General features: G+C 37.6%; 1 protein-coding gene across 2 annotated transcripts; it reads right to left on the minus strand.

Moving 5' to 3' along the window:
- Nucleotides 1-19,346: 19,346 nt before the first annotated feature.
- Nucleotides 19,347-23,298, minus strand: LOC131065324 (meiosis-specific protein ASY3). Of its 2 annotated transcripts, none has more exons than XM_057999817.2 (10): nucleotides 22,937-23,298; nucleotides 21,730-22,848; nucleotides 21,267-21,366; nucleotides 21,040-21,156; nucleotides 20,693-20,744; nucleotides 20,457-20,606; nucleotides 20,300-20,358; nucleotides 20,080-20,214; nucleotides 19,884-19,975; nucleotides 19,347-19,652 (listed from the first exon to the last, which is right to left on the minus strand). In XM_057999817.2, the coding sequence occupies exons 1-10, from the start codon at nucleotides 23,000-23,002 to the stop codon at nucleotides 19,599-19,601; spliced, it is 1,944 nt and encodes a 647-aa protein (XP_057855800.2). In that variant the 5' UTR covers nucleotides 23,003-23,298; the 3' UTR covers nucleotides 19,347-19,598. The 2 variants fall into 2 exon arrangements, with proteins under 2 accessions (XP_057855800.2, XP_057855790.2); XM_057999807.2 differs by having other exon boundaries at nucleotides 21,040-21,159; nucleotides 22,937-23,296.
- Nucleotides 23,299-23,560: the final 262 nt, after the last annotated feature.

Here is a 23,560-nt window from a genome sequence, read left to right on the forward strand (position 1 = left end):
CAACCTACTATAATCAAAAGTGGAAAGTTTCGAAAGTCCTTTTCAATGGTTGTGCGCAGCGATTAGCCTTCCCCTAGTATCTTTATGATACATAAAGCCTTTGTTCTAAAGGTTGGGAAGCCTCTTGAGGGAGTTTATCACTGACGGCCGAACAGGAAGCCTGATTATGAACTTTAGCATTAGAAACCTTGAGCCGAGTCAGTATCTAAACATTTGCAGTATCATAGTGCAAGGGTGGGGAAGAATTCGCCCCCAAGATTACTCACCATATATCTCCCAAGATAACTACTCAATTGTGAATAAATTTACTTTCATTTAATTTCTGGCAAAAGGTAAAAAAACGGGTGCCCCCTAGGGGGTGACAAGGTTGTTTGAGCTGACGGAGTATCGAGACTAGTGAGCTATGGTATTGTCGATGAACCTTGAATAAAGAGTCTGATTGAATTGTGTTTATCTATATCAAAACCTATTAAAATACTGGAGATTTGATCACATCCTCGCAGAACATACACTCATTGTTTAGACTAAGCAAAATGGTTATCTCTTTTGTGTTGTGCTTTTATTTCTTACTTCAGAAAATCATCCATCATACTTAAAGACAAAGTTCAAAAATCACAGAAAACCACCAAGTCAAACTACCAGGGCAGTTTAGTGCATAAGAGCAACATCTTAGTGCTTTGGAACCATATTTTAGTGCGTACAAGCTTCCTCATAGCGCATCAGTTCTAAACTTTAGCACATAATCAATCCCAGCATTCAACAGTTCAAACCTTAGCGCTTTCTGAAAACATCCTAGCGCGTTGGAGCAACAACTTAGCGCATCGAGATCAAACATTAGTGCATTAAGATCAACAGTTAGTGCATTAATAGGACATATTAGCGCATAGCTTTTCAAAACAAATCAAAATCAAACAGCCCAAGTTAGCACGTCAGAAAGGCAGCTTAGTGCGTTGAGATCATTTTATAGCGTGTTGAGGGTATTTGGTAGCACATTGGGTTTCTGGCTTAGTGCATAGCCAAAACTAAGAAAACAGAGGGCAAAACAGAAACTATTTTTGAAAATTCTGAAAATAGTTTAGGAAGCCCTTTTTCCTCACTTGGACTCCATCAGACAAAAAATCAAAATCAGAGTATCAAAACTACTCCAAAAGCAAGTTCTCCTTAAAAAGAAGTTGTCAAAAAACAAAAACTAGTCAGAAGGTAAAACACATCTTTCCTATCAGAATCAGCTAACACCACCACACGTATCAAAAGGTCCTCCAATCAAACGGATTTTTATCCCAAAAACATACTTGTTTCAAACTCCAAGTTGTCAAATCGAGTTTCCATATCGAGAAAGCTCTTATCCCATAACATTTGACGCACTTTGCCGTGAGGGGGCATCTAAACCTTCATTTGATAAAAATAAAAGTTGAAGTTTCCAAACAAGATATCTTAAATCCAAACAAATCAAAGGAAACCATTGATCACCTATGCATGACTAATCCACATATTCTAAGAAGAAAGAGTATTTATCATAACACTAAGTTGAGGAAACAACAACCTAGTTCTCTGAGACTTGCTAAACGGAATAGATTTTTATACATCAATCGCTAACTCTTCAAATCTCATCAAACATTCCCTTGTCATATGCGCTTGTATCTTCAAGACAAAACACATGAATTTGATGAGGAATCATTGAGGAGTAGAGCATTCTGTCAAAAAGCAGCATTCAGCCAAAGCTTGAATCGCAGAGGAAAAGTCAATCTGGCTTTCTTCCTAGATATTTGCATCACCTACAACACACCTCGAGTAGAGCCACCAACACCTAAACAAGATCCAGAAGAGGAATTTGTTCCCTTCATCACAAAAGGTTTCTACTAGATGCCCGCTATCACTCGCTCTCAACGAAACAAACAAAGGGAAACACAACCAGAGTCCAGTATGGGGTGATGATTATCAAATCCCTTCGACTATCCAAATCTAGAAGACATAGAGATCACTAAAGAACTCCTTCAGGAATGCCAAGAAAGTGCCTCATGCCAAAGACTCATGGAAAGACTCATAGAGGTTGATAAAGAAAAATACCTACTCATGCTTGCAAGCAAAGGAGTTAGGATTCCTGAAGATTTTGATTCAAACACTTTTAGAACAAGGTCTTGACTCTATACTTATCAAGAACAACAAAGAGAAGAGGACGCAGGTGACCCTGAGCAAAACATACCACTACACACACCATTCCAACCTAGACATAATGAGAGGGAAGAACTCTTCCCTTAGTAAACGAATGCACCCTCGATTGCTCTTGCATAGAAAATGCAAATGTTACAAAAACAAATGCAAGACATGCAACAAGGATCAACAGTATGGTATTCCTTGAATGCAATTTGTCCTTGTCCTTTTGGCAGAAGGTTAAACATGGTACCTTTTCCCCCAAATTCAGATGTTCCCAAATTTGACAAATATGATGGGAAAAGTGGTCCTCGTGATCATGTCCAAGAATTCTATACCATGAGCCTAGAATTTTCCCATGATGACACCTATTTGATGAGATTATTCCCAAGAAGCTTGGGAGGGCAAACAATGGAATGGTTATCCAAAATCACACCTCCTATCAGATCCTTTGATGAATTAGTCAACAAATTTATCACTCAGTATTCCTACAACATTCAACATGCCATCACCATGCTAGATGTATGCAATACCAAACAAAAGAACAACGAAACATTCATGGTATTCCTTCAACGTTGGTGACAAATGGTCTCAAGATATCCTTGAGATGTGCCTGAAAAAGAAAAGATGGAAATTTTCATCAACAACTTGAATAGTGAGATGAGCTATAGACTCAAGCTCCAATGCATACCATCTTTTGCCAAGTTGATTGAAAATGGCATCCAAGTAGAGGAGTCATGTGTCAAGAAAGGAACATTGAAATTTTTCAAACAAGGGACGAATTCATCCAACTCTAATTACAATAACCAAAACAACAACAACTTAGACAAGTCCAGGTTCTGGACCAGAAACAAAAATACTGGAAATGAAGGAGGAAATGAAACTAATGATGTGAAATCCAAACAACCAGTGTTAGATTTATTAGGAAATCCTCAGACTACCAAGAATCAAAAGGGTTCTAACCAAGGTACTACCACTTATGCACCAACTACCAGTCAAGATCATCTTAACAAAAACAACACCAACAATGCCCAAGATAATAACACCAATCAAGGACCTAATACAAACTCATGAGGTAATACCAGCAACTTTCCAAAATGCGTCTACACACCATTAGGACAATCATTGGAGTCCGCATTCAGAGAACTCTTGGCAAACAAAATTATCTCCTTACTAGCAATCAACAACTTTGAACAACAAATCAAACCACCTTGGTGGAATGACTCACACTTTTGTGATTTTCATAGAAACAAAGGACATCAAACAAAATGATTGCATGAGACTGAAAAACATTGTTCAAGACATGATTTATAGAGGTGATTTAACAGTCAATGGTCTCAAAAAAAATGGTGACCATGGCGCCTTTAAGAATCCTCTTCCAAACTACAACAAGGATGGAGATTTGACCTCAAACGATACACGTGGAGCTCATATCAATCACATATACAATAAAACCATCAATCATATATCAACTGATGACAATCAAGTAAATGTCATTACAATCAAGGAAAAACGCAAACATGAATCAATCAATGTAACCACCAAAGCTCAAAAATATGTATTGAAGGGGCATACGTCAGCAGAAAACACCATACCCAAGATTCAATATGACCTGGTCAATCAACTGCGCAAAACTCGTGCTCAAATATCTATACTTGAGTTGCTGAAACTTGCACCAAAACACAAGGACATCTTGGAACAAGCACTATTGGAAACAAATGTGCCCCAAGATCTAGATACTGACAAATTCCAAGCCATGGTGGCTCACATGATAGGGCCTCATAATCTCACCTTTTCTGAACAGGATAATATTTTATTAAGCCATCCACACAATGCTCCACTTCACATTAAAGTCTTGGTCTACAAGCATCGAGTCAAAAGAGTATTCATAGATGGAGGAGCTGGACTCAATATCTATACCTTAAAACTTATCCGTGCATTAGGCTTCTCTGAGCAGTCTATTGATCCATGCAAAAAAATCACTATCAAAGCATATGATGATGAAGAAAGATCATCTAAAGGAACAATGGTGTTGCCAATTCAAGTGGGACCAATACAAAAGGACACTATGTGCCAAGTCTTAGACATAGACCTCACATATAATATCTTACTAGGTCAACCTTGGATACATGAAATGCAAGCAGTGCCCTCAACTTATCACCAATGTGTTAAGTTCCCATACAATGGACAGGAAATTTCTATATTAGCAGATCATAACCCTTTTCAACATTGTAATGCTATGGGGGCAGCCCAAGATAGTTTGGTTCCACATAACAAGGAAAAACAAATTTCCTCAGCACCAGATCTTCAGCAAGAAAAGCCTAAACCTCTATCTATGGATTTTAAACAGAAGATGAAAATCAAAGAACAAGGCATGGGAGAATACTCTTTGGAACCCTTGTGCTTAACCAACTTACTAGCACCGCCTAAATCTCATGGGTTACCTTCAGTATCAACACATCAAGAAACACAGCCCATCACCAAGTTTGATGGCAAGTTTATTCAACTAGGCACACTAGCACATGAATCAGAGGAAAAGGACATCCTTAGTTGGCTATACAAGGATGAGGAAGAAGACAGAGTAGCTACTATGGAAGTAGCTATACCAACACATCTATATGGAAAAGGCTACCTAATCATGCAACAAATGGGATACAATGGCAAAGGACCTATCGACAAGCGTCAAGAAGGTGTCATAGAACCATTAGATCCTCCTTCACAATTTTGTAAAGACAAAACAGGATTGGGCTATGAACACACTCTACCCCCCAAGAAGACACCAAGTAAATATCAAAAACCTTAGTGGAAAGCAAAGAAGAAATACAAGGAGGACTCATGGTAGGAGGTGCTATTTGAATCAGCAGAAACAATACGAAAAGAACGTGAATACCAGGAAAAAGAGAAACAACACAAGAAGTTGGCCATTCAAAGAAAAGAAGCACCTTGTGCAGAAGTACATCATGTTCAGAAACCTGTTTCAAACAAAGAGGAATCACCCCCTGATAACATCATTCCTCCCCGAGGAGAGATAGTATATGAGTAGATGCAAAGAGTAGAAGCGAGATCTGATACAGAATCAGATAAAACTATCAGACTAGTATCAATCATCAAGGACTTGTTTTTACCCTACAACATACGAGTCCACAGCACTGAAAGAATTTGGGATAATACCTTTGAGACTGATTCAAATGAATATGAATGGTGCATTTGTTCCAATGTTAATGAAGATATTGCTACAAACGCTAGTCATACACCCCTTTCTCAAAAATAACAAGGCACATAACCTAGACTACTGGAGTTTGGTCCACAGAATATCTATGATGCCAAGGAAAACAAGCAGCAACATTACGAGCAAGTCTACACAGAAGATGATACCATTGAAGACCTCGACAGAATCATTAACTTATTTAATATCTCGACCAACCTCGATGATACCTCCATCCTAACACTTACAGCAACTGAACTCGACCCACCCAATGACTCTTTACCACTTATCTTTCCTGACCTCATAGACTGGGATGAACCTAAAAATCATGACAAGCCAATTTTCTCAAATGATGATTCCATTATCCATTACTTGTGTACCGTCAACCTGGAAACAGACTCTACCAGTGAAAAAAGTAACGACATCTACAATCAGGGGAATGCCAAGTGTCGCAAAAATGAACGAAATAAAGGATCTATTGCTGAAAGCTAGTTAATGGCAGCACTAGATCATAAAAAAGTAAAAATAAAGGACGCATCTGCAAGTGAAAACCTTTTTGAGGCACCTAAAGATGGGAGACTTGACACTCTTCCTGAACATTATCAGGAGCGGTCACCCATATTGATTAAGCCCACTCAATCAATCAACATTGGTACAACAGAAGCAGCCAAAAATATACACCTAGCAGAATCTCTAACAGAGGAAGAAAAGTCAGAGTTTATCCAATTTTTCAAAGAAAAGCAAATCAATTTTGCTTGGTCATATGCAAATATGCCCAGGATTGATCCACACTTAATCATGCATCACTTGTCCATTGCTCCGAGAGCCAAGATAGTTAAGCAAAATTTGAGAAAGATGAATCCACATGTAGCACTCATGGTCAAAGCTGAGCTAAAGAAACTATTAGACGTCAGATTTATTCGACCTATCAACTATGTTGAATGGATTTCTAATATTGTGCCAATATCAAAACCAGATGGCAGTATCAAGATATGCACCGATTTTTGAGATATCAATAAAGTATATCCAAAGGATGATTTTCCTTTGCCCAGTATCGACATAATTGTAGACCTCACAGCAGGCCATGGAATGCTATCACTAATGGATGGTTTTTTTGGCTATAATCAAATTAAGATAGCTCTAGAGGATCAAGATAAAACCGCATTTACCTATCCTTGGGAAACATACGGTTGGAATGTCATGCCTTTTGGCTTAAAGAATGCTAGGGCAACTTATCAACGAGCAACGACAACAATCTTTCATGACATGTTGCATACCTTCATGGAGGACTATGTGGATGATTTACTAGCTAAGTCATTTACCCGAGCAGAACATCTGGGCATCTTAGAGAAAAAATTTGCAAGGGTGGAGAAATTTCAAGTCAGGCTCAACCCTAAGAAGTGTGTCTTCGGGGTAACATCAGGCAAGTTATTAGGCTACATATTCTCAGAAAAAGGCATTGAAGTAGACCCAGCAAAGGTACAAGCCATCATCGAGATGCCACCACCTAAGAACATTAGTCAACTTAGATCCTTGCAAGGATGACTCCAGTCAATCAGGTGATTCATCGCTCAACTAGCAGATAAAAGTCTATCATTCAATCATTTGCTACATAAGAATGTACCATTCAAATAGGAGGCCAAATGTGCAGAATCATTCTATCAAATCAAGCAATATCTAATGAACCCACTAGTTCTAGTACTACCAATAGCAAGGAATCCACTTCTTCTCTACATATCAACAACAGACATATCATTGGGGGTACTACTAGCACAAGAAAATCATGAAGGCAAGGAACGAGCTATCTATTACATTAGTAGAACCTTGAATGGATATGAGCTCAATTATGCATTCATTGAGAAGCCTTGTTTAACATTAGTATTCACTTCTCAAAAGTTCTGACACTACATGCTAGCTCACACAATCAAGCTAGTAGAAAAAATTGATCCTCTAAAGTACTTACTCAGCAAAGTAACTCTCACAGGAAGATTGGCTAAATGGGTCATGATTCTCAGCAAATTTGATATCCACTACACAAAGCATCGAGTTATTAAAGGACAAGAAATTGCAGATCAATTAGCTGATGCACCACTACTAGATAAACAACCAATGGAAATTGAATTTCTAGATAGGGATGTTCTTGATATTTCCACCAAGCAATGGACCCTATACTTTGATGGTTCCTACACTAAACATGGCTCAGGTCCTAGCATTTTGTTCATCACTCCTGACGGACACACCATACCACGATCATATAGGCTCATGTTTCCATGCACAAATAACATTGTTGAATATGAGGCATTGATTACAGGGATCCAAATGGCTGTGGAATGGAAAATCACGGAATTAAAAGTCTACGGGATTCACAACTAGTCATCAATCAGATCAACAATGACTATCAGAGGAAAGATGACAAACTGCTACCATACAAACAAGTGGTGGATGATTTCAAACAATATTTTGTACACATCACCTTCAAGCAAATACCAAGGTTGGACAATAGAGCAGTTGATGCAATGGCTACTATCGCTTCACTCCAAATTCCAGAATAACAGAGTCGTTACGAGTTTTTGGTAGAGCAACTGTTTTCCCCCGCCTATGACAAATCCACATCCCATGTTATCTATGCCCTAACTGGTTCAACCTCTCCATTATACAAAACAATATACGACTATCTCAAAACCAATACCTTACCCATTGAACTATCTCAAAATCAAAAATGTAACTTTATCTGGCAAGCCACCCGTTATACCCTCACTGTTGATACTCTTTACCATTGAGGTCTAGATGGTACTCTTCTTCATTGCCTTGATTGTAATGAATCTAACTCTGCTTTGCAAGAGCTTCACGAAGGTATCTGTGGCACACATTCAAGTGGTCCTACTCTTGCTAAAAAACTTCTAAGAATGGGATATTACTGGCTGACAATGGAAAAGGATTCTTATCATTTTGCAAAGAAATGTCCTAAATGCCAAATCCATGGCAATCTTATACATGCACCAGCACAGGAACTGCAGCCATTCACAACATCCTGGCCTTTTTGCCAGTGGGGACTGGACTTAGTCGGTAAAATACATCCTTCATCTTCAAATGGACATAAGTTCATTATCACTACAATAGAATACTTTACCAAATGGATTGAAGTGGTCCCAATGACCATAGTGACTGGAAAGCAAATTGCCTCTTTCATTCTTAATTATTTGATCTGCAGATATGGCATTCCAAGTTCCATCATCACAAATAATGGACGACCTTCAAAAACTAGGATGTACGCGAACTATGTGAACGATTCAAGATCCAACGTCATTTCTCTACACCTTACTACCCATAGGGGAATGGTCAAGCTGAGGCATCCAATAAAACAATATTGAACATCCTTAAGAAAACAATAAATGATGCAGGAAAAGATTGGCACGTGCAACTCAATCCATCACTTTGGACATACAGAACCAGCATCCGCACACCTACAGGAGCTATGCCATATTCATTGGTGTATGGATCAGAAGCAATTTTACCCTTGGAGGTAGAAATCCCATCTCTCAGAGTATCTTTGAAAGGCCTCATTCCAGATGAAAAGTATCGAGTAAACCGATTGCAAGAGCTAGAACTTCTAGATGAAAAGCGACAACATGCCTACACTCACCTCAAAGCATATCAGCAACACATGTGCCGAAGCTACAATCACAAGGTCATCCCTAGGATATTTAAAATTGGTGATCTAGTACTCAAAGAAAATCCCAGAAATCAACAGGAGTGGGAAAAGAAAGGGAAATTTGAACCTAACTGGTTAGGTCCCTATGTCATTATATTAGCCTATGGATCAAGCACCTATCAACTAACAACTTCAGAAGGAGATGTGCTCGATGAACTAACAAACAACATCCATTTGAAGAAATACTATACTCGAGTAGTCTAATGCACGAAAAAGTCAAAAAAAAAAAAAAATCAGAAAAAGAAAACAAAAAGGTACAATCAAAACAAAGTTAGTCAAAAGCTGGCAACAGGCGCTATTGTGAGAGGACAGCTCCTCTATCTATCTTTACTCTCGAACTTTTATATCCACAATCCAACACTATCGGCCATCACCCAACACTTTATCAAAATAACATCATCTAGGATATACTTAGCGTAGTCACTATCCTAGTATAATCATTTCATCATATCCCACCATGGCTTGGTAATCACTGTACATATCCATGTAAGACAGTAAATTTAGCTAGGGGCAACATTGATCTACATTCCATCATGTCAAAACTTGCAGCAAGACAAGAGAACCATATCCAACACAAATTCAGCAATCAGGAGAACAAAACATTGATACACTTAACAGATTCACAACACGGGATGGATGATTTTCTGAAGTATAAAATGTTTACATCTTGCATGAAGTTTTGACTATTTTTGCACTTGAACTTTTTTTTTTTGAACTATTGGATCTTCTAAAAAATTTCTCAACAATGCATCAAGCTAGAGAAAGTAATTGGGACTCCAATATTTTTTTTAGTATTTTGTCTGTGAGGTGATCACTTGTACTGTGCAAATACTTGTCTCGAGACGTGATTCACAGCATATCATTGAAGACATGGTTCCACTTTGCGCATACAACTGGTTTAATCTTGTCTGTTTATACACAAGCCATACTCAGGTCATCTTGGTTCAATTATACCTCGACGCTTGTGCCATCTTGCAAAATCAACAATCATGTAATTTTTTCTCAGGTCATTATGGTTCAATTATACCATTATGCGTGTATAAATTTTCAACATATCCCAACAAATCAATGCTCAATGATGATAACCACAAAAAAAACAAAAACATGTGACTATACAGGAATGACAAACGAAGAATGAGGATGATCAATTAGTTGCATATTATTTTACAATTAGTTGCATATCATTTTACAAATAGTTGCACATCATTATCATTATCATACACCTCATTTTTAAGATACATCTCACATCATTATCATTATCATACATCTCACATATCATGCATCATGCATCATCCATCATGCATCAAATATCAAATCACATGCATCTATCTAAGCATTGCAACACCATCATAGAAGCATCAAAATCATATAGAAAGCATTATCCATCAAACACATCACATGTGGATCAAAGAAAAAGGTGTCGTATATATATATATATATATATATATATATATATATATATATATATATATATATATATATATATATATATATATATATCTCAAAAATGATCAAGTATACAAAAGATGTCATGTCTGTCCCAAAATACAACAAAATGATCAAAATACAATAGAGACAAGGTCTCTCAAGTATGACTATCTCCTAAGGGTGACAGTCTCGCAGCAAAAGTCCCAGCACCTAGATCTCCAAGTGGATCCTGATGAGTAGGACTGGTCACACCTCTGCTCTCTGTCCTCGAACCAATCTCCCTGGATCGACTGGATCTCATCGTCATGAAACTAGGAACTCTACACTCCCTAGGAACAAGATCCTCATAATGCTGCTGATAATACTCAGCCTCCTTGGCTGTGTACTGCATCTCTCTCAATGTGTCTCTCATTGAGCCACCAGTTGCCGCTCTCTCCAAACTATCTGCTCGCGCCTCCGCTCAACCCAAGTGCTCCAAAACGATATCACGCTCAGCAGTCAACTGCGTAATCTGACGATGATGCGCCAACAACTGTGTCTGCAGATGTTGCACTGACAACTATAAGGATCTAATATGTGCATCCTCAAGATGTGTGGGAATCTGAATCTGCAGGGGTACCTATGTCGTGGTACCCCCTATCCCTCTCCCTGTCCTCGGCGCTAGTGGGGGTAAAACATCTGACCTCCTCCTCTGGGTTGGCCGCCTAAAATCATATGTCCCTCCCACAGTTGCTATCACTTCCCCTGCTCACCCACCACTGTCAGCTCCAATCACCAAACCTCCCCTGCCTCTATCCTCCACCGCCCACCGCACTACTCTCTCAACTCGTATGCCTCTATCCACACCAACTCCACCTCTATTTCCTCTCCTCCCCCGATCTCCTCTCCCTCTATCTCCACACCGACCTCGGCCACCTCCTCCACCATCTCTACTGTCATCAAATCCACCATCCCCACCTCCCTTCTCAAACTCCTCTCCCTCCTCTCTCTATCTCCCTAGCCTCTCGGGCTGCTCATCCTCATCGTCATCAAAAGTAGGAATCATCTCCGGGTGAACTCACAAAGTTGGTTCCCACTTTTTGGTACGTCCTGATTTTTGCTGAAATCATACATTTTTTAGAAAATATAATGATTTAAGCTTTAAGAGGTCCCATTTTAAGTAATTAATTGAAGAGAGTTAAATCAAAGGCTCTTAGATCAAAATTTCTTGGATAGAACCTCTCTACTTCTAAATCATGCTTGCAATGGAGTCTCCTTTGCATCTATCAAATACTGATAAGAAACCGGTTTTATATTAGCTTTTGGGGGGTCAAATTAATTCATTTAAAAGTTTTTTTTTTGAAGTATTTAGTCCTTATTATAAGCTTTCCAAATAGTATAACTTTTAATATATTTAATTTCATTAATATATTTTTATTTTATTTCTTATGAATGTAGGTTTTTTGCCGAACATGAACTTCTTTGTTCAATGCATTGGGAAAAATAGTAAACTAATTCAAAAAGATTCTGAAAAATATCTATGCACTAGGTATTGATGTTTTCTTTCTAACAAAAAAAATAAAATAAAATTTTGATATATATATAACAAGTTATGTGTTCAAACGTACACCTATATCTAAATTATAATTTGTCAAACTTCAAAACTTAATAAAATGAAAAATATTCAACATATCACTATCAAACCAACTGCATGCCCTGGGTATTGATGTTATAAACCAAAATTAAAAAGAATTAAGTTTTTACATTTATAGAAAAAAATTTATGCATTTCGGGATACACATCACTCTTAAAAAATGTTGTTTGCTGTAAAAAACTACTTTTTGAGGGAGATGGAAAAATCAATAAAATTTTATTCAAACAAATTTGAAAAAAATATATTTAGAATCTACAAAGAAGATGTTAAAAACCACTAGTTTATATCATCTTCAAATTCTTAACGGTTTAAAAGTTATAGGTGTCGAAAAGTGCAGTTTTTTTTCAAAATATTCATCTAAGTGTCAAAGTTAGTCAAAAAGTGGGAACCAGTATTGTGAGTTCACCCCTCCATTGGATCTGATACCATGGCCACCACATGAGCCGCAAATAGCACTGCGAACTCATCAGTCATCCCCGCATCCACTATCTCGTAGGCATAGTCTCATATGTGGTCGGCTAGGTGCATGTGCTCCTCAATCGCCGTAACACTATCAATGATGGGTCACCACTCTGGCACATCCTACCTCTGTTGAGCATATAAGCATTCTCCTTGTGGTATCCCCTGTTGTCGTCCATACTACCGCAAAACTCGGCTATGCAGAAATCTCTCAATAACAAAGGGCATCCACCCTATCAAAAATCGGGACATATAGACATAAGGCATCTCCATTCCATCCTCTGCCCACACCTCACAATCCATATACGGTCTCCAGATGATCGTGTCAATATCATCAACCACTCGCCTCCAATGCTCTAGTTTTCTCAGCTTACGCTGGACAACTATCTCTCAGTGTCCATAAGTATAACCACACCCAACTGGCCTATCCCTGTCTGCCAATGGCCTTGCTGCGAGAATATGCTCCCATGCCCACACCTATAGCAACGTAACCCCATCTTATAGACTCCCATATCCCAAGTACACCACCTCATGCAGGTCCCTGTATAAGTGGGCCAACATAGCCAACCCCCATGCAAATCGGCGACCCTGTGTCGCCATGTCCTCCAAGACCAATCCCCATCCCACTGCCAGTCCCTTTGACCTACAGTCGAGACATAAGAAGCCACCTATAAATCCTGCCAGCACTGATGGTAGAGGAGCATAATCCAAACAATGAACTCCTGCCATGGGATCTCATATCCGCAAATATGCTCATCATACAAAATCTGGCGAAGAGCCTCTGTCCCGCCCTCCTCAATCTGCTCATATGGCAACAATGCACCTACCATATGAATCCACAAAATTCGATAGCAATCCTTTGATGTCACTGTAATCTCACTTGTCGCCAAATGAAAGGTGTTGGTGTCACTATGCCACCTCTCGGCCAAAGTTGTCAGCAAACCCCAGTTAATGATATATCGGGGCATCTCTAACAAAGAGGATAGTTTGCATCTATCAATAATATCCCTATATGCCTGTGTTAGTTGTGGTATCAAAGACCACGGTCTCGGAAATCACTCTCGCAACTGCACATCCCCAAGTCGCTCCTGTCAAATGCAAAACATGTCCAATATCAATTTTCTCATCAAATCAAAATTCATATCAAAATCGAATTCATATCAACTTAAAACATTGAAAATCTAATCAAGTTTCACATCATATCCAATCCAAATCAACATTATATCATTTCAACTTGAAACACCACAAATCAAATCAAGTTATCTATCAAATCCATATCAACTTGAAAAACAACTCAAGTTTCACATTCATATTAGTTTGAAACACAACTAGAGTTTCACATTCATATCAGCTTGAAAAACAAATCAAGTTTCACATCCATATCAACTTGAAAAACAACTCAAGTTTCTCATTCATATCAACTTGAAACAATGCATATCAAATCAAGTTCATATCAAACATCCATATTAAAATTCACATCATATCCAAATCAATATCATATCAACATCAACTTGAAACATTAAAAATCAAATCAAGTTATCTATCAAGAATCCAAATCAAAGTACCATATTAGAACTCATATCAGACAAATTATCAAACCAACACATAGCAGGCATGCAAACTGACTATCACACCCATCCCAAAAAAACTGGCAAACGCCTACCTATCTTCATTCTACTCTAATCCCTCACAAAATCCTATTTTATCCAATATTTTATGCCTACGCGCTAAAAACTTTTATCCACGCGCTACGTTGCTCACCATGTGCTATCCAAAATCTGCCATGCACTACCAAATACACCCTAAGCGCTAAAATGCACCTATGCGCTACCCTGATCTAGCTTTGCGCCACCTAAAACACCCTATGCGCTAAACTCTGTTTATGCGCTATCCTAATCCACCTTCGTGTTGCAACCCTAACCCTGTGTGCTAGGTTACACCTATGCGCTAGCCTAATCTACCCATGCGAACCCCTGTCGACCCTATGCGCTAGGTCTTACCTATGCGCTACCATATACCCACTACATGCTAGCCTGTTAACCTGTTGCGCTATCCTAACCTACCTACTCGCTACCCAACCCAACCCTTACACTACCCTAGTTTCTAAACATTGGACGCGCTACCCTTTTTACCGTATGCGCTAAGGTATAGACCCTACATTGTAAACCGTTAAAATCCACGTGAAAATTTGGAAAACATGACTAAAAACGACAAAACGAAAACCAAAAAGGGGCAAAAACCGATGACTTACTGGTGGTCCATACGTGGCAGGCCTCCGATACCTCTGAACACGCTGGAATCGATGAGAAGCATGGGGAACCGGCATTTTGTCTTTCTCTCCAAAAGTCACTTTCTCCAAAGTCACCAAGCACAAATGATACAAATAAAACCATTTTTTATCTTTTTATAGGGTCAGCGAAAATTAGGGTTGCATGGTGGAACATGTAAATTGCTCGTGGTCTCACTTCTAACCCTAACAAACATCATTATCAGGAGATGAATCAAATTAACGCATTCAACATAGACAAAAATTTAAAATGCAATAAAATTTATCAAAATCAAATCAAATTTTCAAAAATTTTGATTCATCTCCCGAGGGGGCATTATCAACATCATTTATCAAATCTGGAATATCATTTATCAAATATGGGGCACGACATGAACATCTCCACATCGACATCACACTGATCATGATCAAATTTTGACGACACATCAATTTTCTTTGAATCAACATGTGCACACACGTCACTTCAAAGAGGGGCAAAATGTAGACGTATAAAAATGACCATATTCCCAAATAAATATTTAATGTTTATTTTATTCTGATTCCTCTATTTAGTTAAATCTAATTTGATTAAATCATCCACTTTCCTCTATTTAATTAAATAAATTATTCAATTTATTTATTTAGATTCACTTAAGCCTTTTATATCATTTAATTGAATAAATCATTTTATTTAATTAAATCCCTTCTCTCTACTTAATTAAATAGTTCACCCCAAATAAATAAATTTAATTTATTTAAAACCCTCATTTGCAACCATAATTGAAATAAAGCAATTTATTTTAATCCTATTATCCCTCACCCACTTGCATTTTCCTACATCTCCCACTTGCCTCCTAACCCTCTTCCTAAATTCTTCTAAAATCCCTCTAATCAATTAACTTAAACCCATCAATTATCCCCTTTCCCTAAATTTGAGGAGGTCACTTCTCAAATTTGGAGTAAAGTCTTCCAAAGGCATTAAAGCCTTTATGCCTTCAACAAGCTAACTTGTTGAATACCCCCAAATTTGGAAGGACTCTTACAAATTTATCCCCAAAGTCTTTCAAACCATTAATAGTTAACTAACCCTGAGTGGCATGGTTAGAGACTTTTTGCCTAACTCAACCCTCATCTAACCCAGGGGTCTCATCAAGCATTCATTGCTTTGACCATGGTTATCCCTTTAACCCTTGCACAAGAGTTTACCCTTTCGGTAAAAGCTTTATCCAATGGATAACCCTAACCTAACCTTAACCCTTACCTCCTAAGGTAACCATGAGGTCTTCTCAAGCATTCAATGCTTCTTACATCCCCTCTCAAGCAGTCTTATGTTGACAATTGTCACCATTTCATTGGTGAGAATTGCAAACATGGATTGATAACTTTCAATCCTAACCCTTGATTAGATCATTTAATCCTGACCATCCATTGCCATGTTTCTTCTATAAATAGAGCCCTCATCCCTCCATTTTAGGATCCAAGTCTTTAGCATCATACTTATACTTAATTTTAGCAAGCATTTAGCCTCTCTTTGTAATAGAAATAAATCTAATAATTATTTTAGAGTATTTCTATCATCTTATATTAAATCATATAAATAGTATATCATGTTAGGATAGTATTTTTACTAACCTTGTCATCTTATCATCTAGTTTAATTCATTTGTTAGAATCATGCATAAATAGGATGCATTCATACTAAATTTGATCTAAAACATCCCTCATTCTTGCATTTGTCATCCCTAAGTCACTTTGCTCGGTGATCTGAGAGCAAAGGCATTGGCTTGAGGGACCTTGTGAGATAGAGAACCATGGAACACTCCTTGGGAAGTTGAGCTATTCCTCATGGCTCCATAACTTGCACCAAGAGTCACATGGGTGTGTGGGCAGGTCTTTGAATATTTTCACAATTTAAGTTTCATTGAACTACTTTTCCCGCATACACATATAAGGGGTAATATTTTGCCAGTAAAAACAGAATGCTACTATTGAGATACTAATCACCAAGAGTGAATTTTTTACATAAATTACTAAGATGCAGATGAGAAATCATTTTATCAGCAAAGGTAATATGTAGCACAACAATAGAGTGATATTTTCTACCAAGGTTGAAAGTTATTTCTCAAATAAATCAAAGGGGAAATGTTTTATCACGTGATAATGAAATATAGGTGCAAAGATTGTTGTAATGAGAAAAAGGGGTAAATATATTTGATTACAAAATCAAATATTGCAATAGTCAAATGTGTCCACCAAATAAATAGATATTTCATGGGAGTGAAAGCAAAATATGATAAAGGCAGGTTTATCTGTGCAAATCAAGTGTTAAAAGGGGGAAAATGATAAATTTATGTTGCAAAGGATAAAGTGTTGTATGTATGTTTCCACCAAGTGAAAATACATTCACAGGAAGAGGCAAATGAGAGGGAAAACAATTTTTTCAATTATAAGCAAAGAAAACAAAGTGGAGAAAATAAAATATTTTCAATTGCAGGGAATTTTGAAGACAAAAAGAAGAAGAAAAGAGAGGGAAACAAAATAAAGGTTACATAATCAAATTTTGAAGAGGAGGAGAGGTGTCAACAAGAAATTAGATTCGGAGTTTTCTCCTCTTCTTTTTATTCTTCTTTCTTCTCTAATGTACAGGTTCTGAACTTCTGATTCTGAGAAATAGAATATGCATGTTTTACCATAGGTCTAGAATTTCTTCAATAGGTGATGAATGTGTAATTCTTGCAACAATGCTAAGCAGTGGTATTGCATGAATTGTCTCCAAAATGTATTTTATAACTTCATATGAATTGATAATACTAAGGGTATTAACATTTGTCACTGCAATTTCCTTGTAGTTGTGTGGTTTGTGTATGGGTTTCCTTCAAGGAAGGAAATAAATTATTTACGAAAATTGTTGTGGATTTGATAATATAATTTGGATAAGTATGATCTGGGGTAGAAAAAGGGGTTGCATTAATGTTAGGCATTAGTGTCAAAGGGGGCACTAATTTGTATTAGTTTGTTGCTTGAATTTACAATTAGGATCTAAGATTTAACTCCACACCCAAGGATTAGGCACTGATTTATGATATTTCTCAAATCTGGTTTGGTAACATTTAAATTTATGTTGTAGGATTTAGGTGTAGTGTAAAAATTATTCCTAATTGTTGAGTAAAGGATAAATGACCAAGATCAAAGCCAGATTTAGAGTTATTTAGAATACCCTTGGTGAAATTGTATTTAGCATTATTTGCTATAAAATACAATGTTTGTGCAAAGTATGTGTAGAATCTTTAGGGATTGTTAGGCTCACCCACCTTGGTCTAGCAGAGCTTGAAATGCAGGAGATTTCAGTTTTGTGACTGAATCTCGTTCGTTGGCCAAATCCACCCTTGAGTCTAAGCATAAGAAAGTGTCTAGTCTTTAGGATTCTAGAGGATCTGTTGAGTCTTTAGGGAACCAACAAGTGCAATAGTCTAACGTCCAAATAACATATTTATGTGTAAGAGTTTGTACTTAGTCTATGTGATATCAAAATCTAAGTCCTTATTCCCTAAAGGTCCAATCCCGACCCTTATACATGATTTTCAATTCTAGTTCAAGACAATAAGTGTAGCCCTAAACCTAGTTCAAAACTACACATGCAACTTTAGTCCTTGATTTCCTAAATAAAATGTTATCACCTAGGCCAACTTGCTTCTAATTGGTAATTTTCTACCAACTCAATTTGCACACAAAGGTGTTGTATAAAAGGAAGAAGCCCAGGTTCATTTTAGAGGATGAAATAACTTTAAAAACTCAAACATCGATAGATATAGAGGACTTGCCGAAGCATTTGTATTCTACTTGGCATCTCTTCAAACCTGTCAAAATGATCGAATCAATTAAGGGACTTGATTAAAACACAAGGTGGGAAATTAATCACCCTTCCCTAGCATAATAAAGTTTCAAACATGCTTTAAGCAACACTATTTTCAAATACATGGAAGGAAAAAATAATATAAAATCTTGAAGTACAAAAATCAAAGCTATAAATGTGAGATTGAACAAAAATAGAGTAGATATTTTTCTTGCCTTCAAGATCACACAATTCTAAGCCTAATTTGATTGCTAAATACACATCCATTTGGCACATATAGAAATAGATATTTTTATCCTTTTTAACATTTAAAATATTTTTTTTGATATACTTAAATATTTATTTCAAACCACAATTATTACCTAAATTAATTATAAAATTGTAATAGAAATTTTATTTCTACCTCTTCAAACATATTATGTGCAATTGAAGATAGTCATGTAGTTTAAATATTTAATAATAAGAAATATATAATTCAAACTCATATTTTACGATGAAGTGGAGCTTTGAAAGTATTAATTTGCGTCTTTTATATTCACATATTTTAATCATTTTGACATTATTATTTTTAAACAAATATTTATGATTAAGTGTGCTAATGATGAATCACAAAAATATTGATGCAAATAAACAATTTTTTAAATGAAAAACTCTTATTCAAATGTTTATAGTAAAAGTAGATTTACATTTGGCATGACATGTAATTTTTAACCAAAACATTTGTGAAAGTAACGTTCACCGTCCTGCAGTTCTGAGACAAAACCTGGAGCCTGTTGAGGAGGAATGAGGCTCCACTTCATTCCCCCTACACTGGATGCAAAGTAACAAACATTATTTTGGCGCCGACATTTTAAAGTATTCACTCTAGTCTTCTGCAAGCGGGAAGCTGAGCCTAAAATGTCTGTCCCATCACACGTTTAAGTGCCTGCATATTGTTTCCAGCAGCCTGCCCAAATAAATGTAAAATGAATTACATGAATTATTTTTTAGAACACCTGTGTTTAGTTTGTGCATTAAACATTTGGAATCACACTTGATAACCACTGCTTATTCAGTTTTTGAAGGAAATACACAGTCGTAATATTCAGAGTGTGATCCAAAAAGTGATGCAAAAACTGAACACACCGTTGTTCACAAAGCTTCATTTTTGTTCTAGTAACAAGTAATGCAATCTCACCTTGCGAACAGCCGCAATCTTGGCTTCAGCATAAGCAAGCTGAGACTCTATTGTTTCTTGCATTTGAGATACAAGCTTCCTGTGTGACACTTCTGTTCAGCTCAAACATTAAACATGTTATGTCAGCAGATTGTATATATCATTAACTTTAAGGCAGCAACAAAGAACCAACGCTCCTCTGCATTTGCATACGTACTCTGTCTTTCAGCAATGCTTTTCAGTTCAATTTCTTCTCCCTCAATCTGAGAGAAAATAGTTTGCCAAGACTGGGTAAGCTGGGCTAAATCTTTATTGAACTTTTCATGAATTAGTTCAAGTTTCTCCTTCTCATCTGCATGAGCATCAGGTAGTAGTTATTACCCAATGAAAGTCATTGCTTTGTGCTTGTTATATCTTTACATACCAGAGAAACATACCTTGTAGATGGGCTTCCCATTGTCTATGCTTTGCTTTGCACAAATTTGTATATTTAGCTCTGCCAATGCGATTAACCAGAGTGTCATTATTACGATAAAGGTAAAATAGATCTAGAAATTGCAGGGCCAGAGCTTTGGAAAGTGTTTGAGAACCCACATTTCAGATTGGATTTGGGATCGAATTCTGTCGACTTCAGTGTATATATCATGCGAGGCACTGTTTAGAATTTGAGTTTTATTCCTGTCTACTTCCATCTTGAGTTTTTTCTTGAACTTTTGCAGTATGCCTGCGAAGTGTTTTACTACCCTGCAAATGCACTTAGACTGGAATAATTATGCAATGTTTTGATTGAGCACTAAAAACTAGATTGTGCAATGTACAGATATGCATACCCCATGAGATCGCTTGAATCATCACTTCCATCTTCATCATGGGGCGCACACTCTGCCAAAAAGGGAATTATCTATAAATCAAATGCTATCCTCTACATTTGCAATTTAATGAAAATAAATGAGAAAAAAAAATTATATGTTCTGTTCTCATAGTATTGCAGTTCACACTGTGATCCATTTTTACTTCCTCATTCTGATTAATCAGAGTATGATCCCAAATACCATGCAAACGAAACCATACAAAGTTATTAACATGAAAAATTCTTTACTTAGCCAATCCTTACTGACTTGTTAGTAAATTAAAGGGTATACACTAGGAGATTTTTTTTAAATGACGGAGCAGTTACCTTTGTGCGGGGATTGTTCCCTTGATTTTCTTTTCACTTGCCGCCGCCTGCATATCTTAGTCTCTGTCTCAATTACCCTATTGCGATAGGCTCTTGCAGATGACCGACTAATGACATCTTCTGCATACAGATTCGATATAAAGCCCTAAACATTCATTATTTCAAGCAGGAACCAATTTTACAACGAGATGACTCAATTGAACAATGAAAGAAAATCTATGATCTACCTCTTGCAATAAATAACGGTGATGCTTCCTTGTGTGGCTCCACTCTTGCCTTCTCATCGGATACCAGCATATGGCCTTTCCTCTGCCGAAGCCGGGCGAGCTGGACTATGTTCAAGAAAAACATTCAAGATACCCAAGTCCGTTTATTTCCTGTTTCTTAGTTAAATCAACTGATATTTAAAGAATTTAAATGAAATGGTTAAATCTTTATGCAGCACAATATTTTACAATCTATTTAAGTGGATTTTTCAAGTTTTTGATCGAGCAAACTGTGTGACAATTTTTACATCACTTCTAAAATTGTCAAGCTTGAAAAATTGACGCTGAAGTCTTGTAAAGTTATTGCTAAATAAGTTAATAAATGAATAAAAACAGTATAAACTCATCCTCTGAATAAAATAAATTCGGGAAAACCTCATGTACATTAGGCAGTATGTAAATCTATATAAAGGGTTAAGGATACGAGGCATGCCGAGGGAGATTCAGCGAAGGTGGTGGTGGCAGGCATTTCCGCGGGAGAGCGTATTGCTGTGGCTGCAGGGCTTGGAGAGCGGTGATTCTGTATTTCTGTATCTGTGGAGCTCTCTTGAATTATTTTCTTGGGAGAAGTTTGAAGCGGGGGCTTCAAGCCTTCGTTGGTGTCAGGGTGTGTCTTTATTTCCGCGGGAGAGCGTATGGCTGTGGCTGCAGGGCTTGGAGAGCGGTGATTCTGTATTTCTGTATCTGTGGAGCTCTGTTGAATTATCTTCTCGGGAGAAGTTTGAAGCAGCAGCTTCAAGCCTGCGTTGGTGTTAGGGTGTGTCTTTGTAAACATACGAGATAATTTCGTAGGTTTTCGCTCGCATTCAACTTCATCCTGATCGAATGAAAAAATGTGCTCATGCAGAGGAGGGGACGGCTTTCTCTTTCCCCTTTGCTGTACTCTTGACTTCACAGGCTTTGCGATTTGCTGTGCTTCTTCCCACTCAGTCTCGATAGTGTCAGATTTGGGCTCATTTTGAGGGGCAGCGGCTTGTGGTTGTTGCTTTTCAGGTGACAATGACTTCAGCGAACCAAGAGCGTTCCTTAATTTCTTTCTCAGCGCGATTTCCGAGCTTTTGTCGTCGGTTGTATTTTTTTCCTGAGAAGGAGAAGAAGGATTGAAATTAAATTTGACATGATGGCTTCTCTCGATGCACAATTCTCCAACTAGGTTTTCTTTCTTCCCCCTGCGCTCGTATTTGACGAAATTAGTTTCTCGCCGGGCTGCAAAACCAGTGGAATGCAGCGGCGACTTCCTATTTGCATAAACCTCCTCCACTATTTGTGTGGATTGCAGTTGCAGTTCCTGTGGATTTGGACAAATAATATCGTCCTGCTGCCGCTGATTTGTGGCAGGAGCCATCATTTGAGGTTTAAGAGGAGTGAGAGGTGTCCATGTCTTCCTTCCGCGAACACTAGAATAAGCTTCTGTTTCAGGCTTTAATGGCGGCACCTCGTAAACATTAAGGTTTCTCTTTGAAAAGGCAACAGTTATACCTATTGAAGCTTTACGAGATCGAGAGTCAGTTGTAAAGCTGGAATTTTCCTTCCCTGCCACTTCCTGCAAGAGGTAAGCAAAAAGGCATTTGAAAAGGAAACAGAAGAAGGCTAGAAAGAAGGTGAAATGCGAGAGCGAAAGGGCTTCAAACCTTGCTCTTCCATGTCCATGGCTGCTTCTCCTCCCGCTTGAACTTGTGCTTCCGATCCACCTCCATTTACAGGCTTCTCCTTACCCTTTACAGGCTTGCCAAGAGCGATGAGTGATGAGCCCCGAAGAACGGACACTTGATAATATATAGGTTAATTTTCAATTTGCAAGTAGCAGAACGATTAGACAGAAAAAAAGGCCGTCAACACCTTGACAAAAGAATATCCGCTCCCGTCAATTGCCTGGGTTGAGGAGGACGAAGCTGTGCCCTTTGTTGCCATCTTTTTTTCGGGTTTAGAAGCCATTGTGGGATATCACCAGAGGGAAGGGGCACATGGGACACCTATGGACGATTCTAGGCTTCACATTGGAGCACTTAAGCAGCCAACACATGATAAAAACAAGAGCTCTGTTACAACATGAGTTTCTACCATTTGCTACAAATTAGGAAGTTATTGGTCTTTGCTAGTTCTCGCTATAGAACATCTTTTCATGTTCAATTCGAATGTTTACAATAACAATAAATGTGATATGAATGTTATTCACTTTTTGAAAGTCATTAAAATTAAAATGGTAAGCATTGATCGATAAATGACATTAATATTAAGTTGCATGATTTTTCAAT

Source organism: Cryptomeria japonica, chromosome 1, assembly GCF_030272615.1.
Source record: "Cryptomeria japonica chromosome 1, Sugi_1.0, whole genome shotgun sequence".
Taxonomy (NCBI): domain Eukaryota; kingdom Viridiplantae; phylum Streptophyta; class Pinopsida; order Cupressales; family Cupressaceae; genus Cryptomeria; species Cryptomeria japonica.

What these genes read in the sequence shown, in the direction of transcription:
- LOC131065324 (XM_057999807.2), bottom strand. Translation starts at nt 23,002, where the DNA reads ATGGAGGTGGATCGGAAGCACAAGTTCAAGCGGGAGGAGAAGCAGCCA. An exon ending in ACCGTTATTTATTGCAAGAG is followed by an intron (nt 21,160 to 21,266) that starts GTAGATCATAGA and finishes ATCTGTATGCAG; the next exon opens with AAGATGTCATTAGTCGGTCA. An exon ending in GATTCAAGCGATCTCATGGG is followed by an intron (nt 20,607 to 20,692) that starts GTATGCATATCT and finishes GTGCATTTGCAG; the next exon opens with GGTAGTAAAACACTTCGCAG.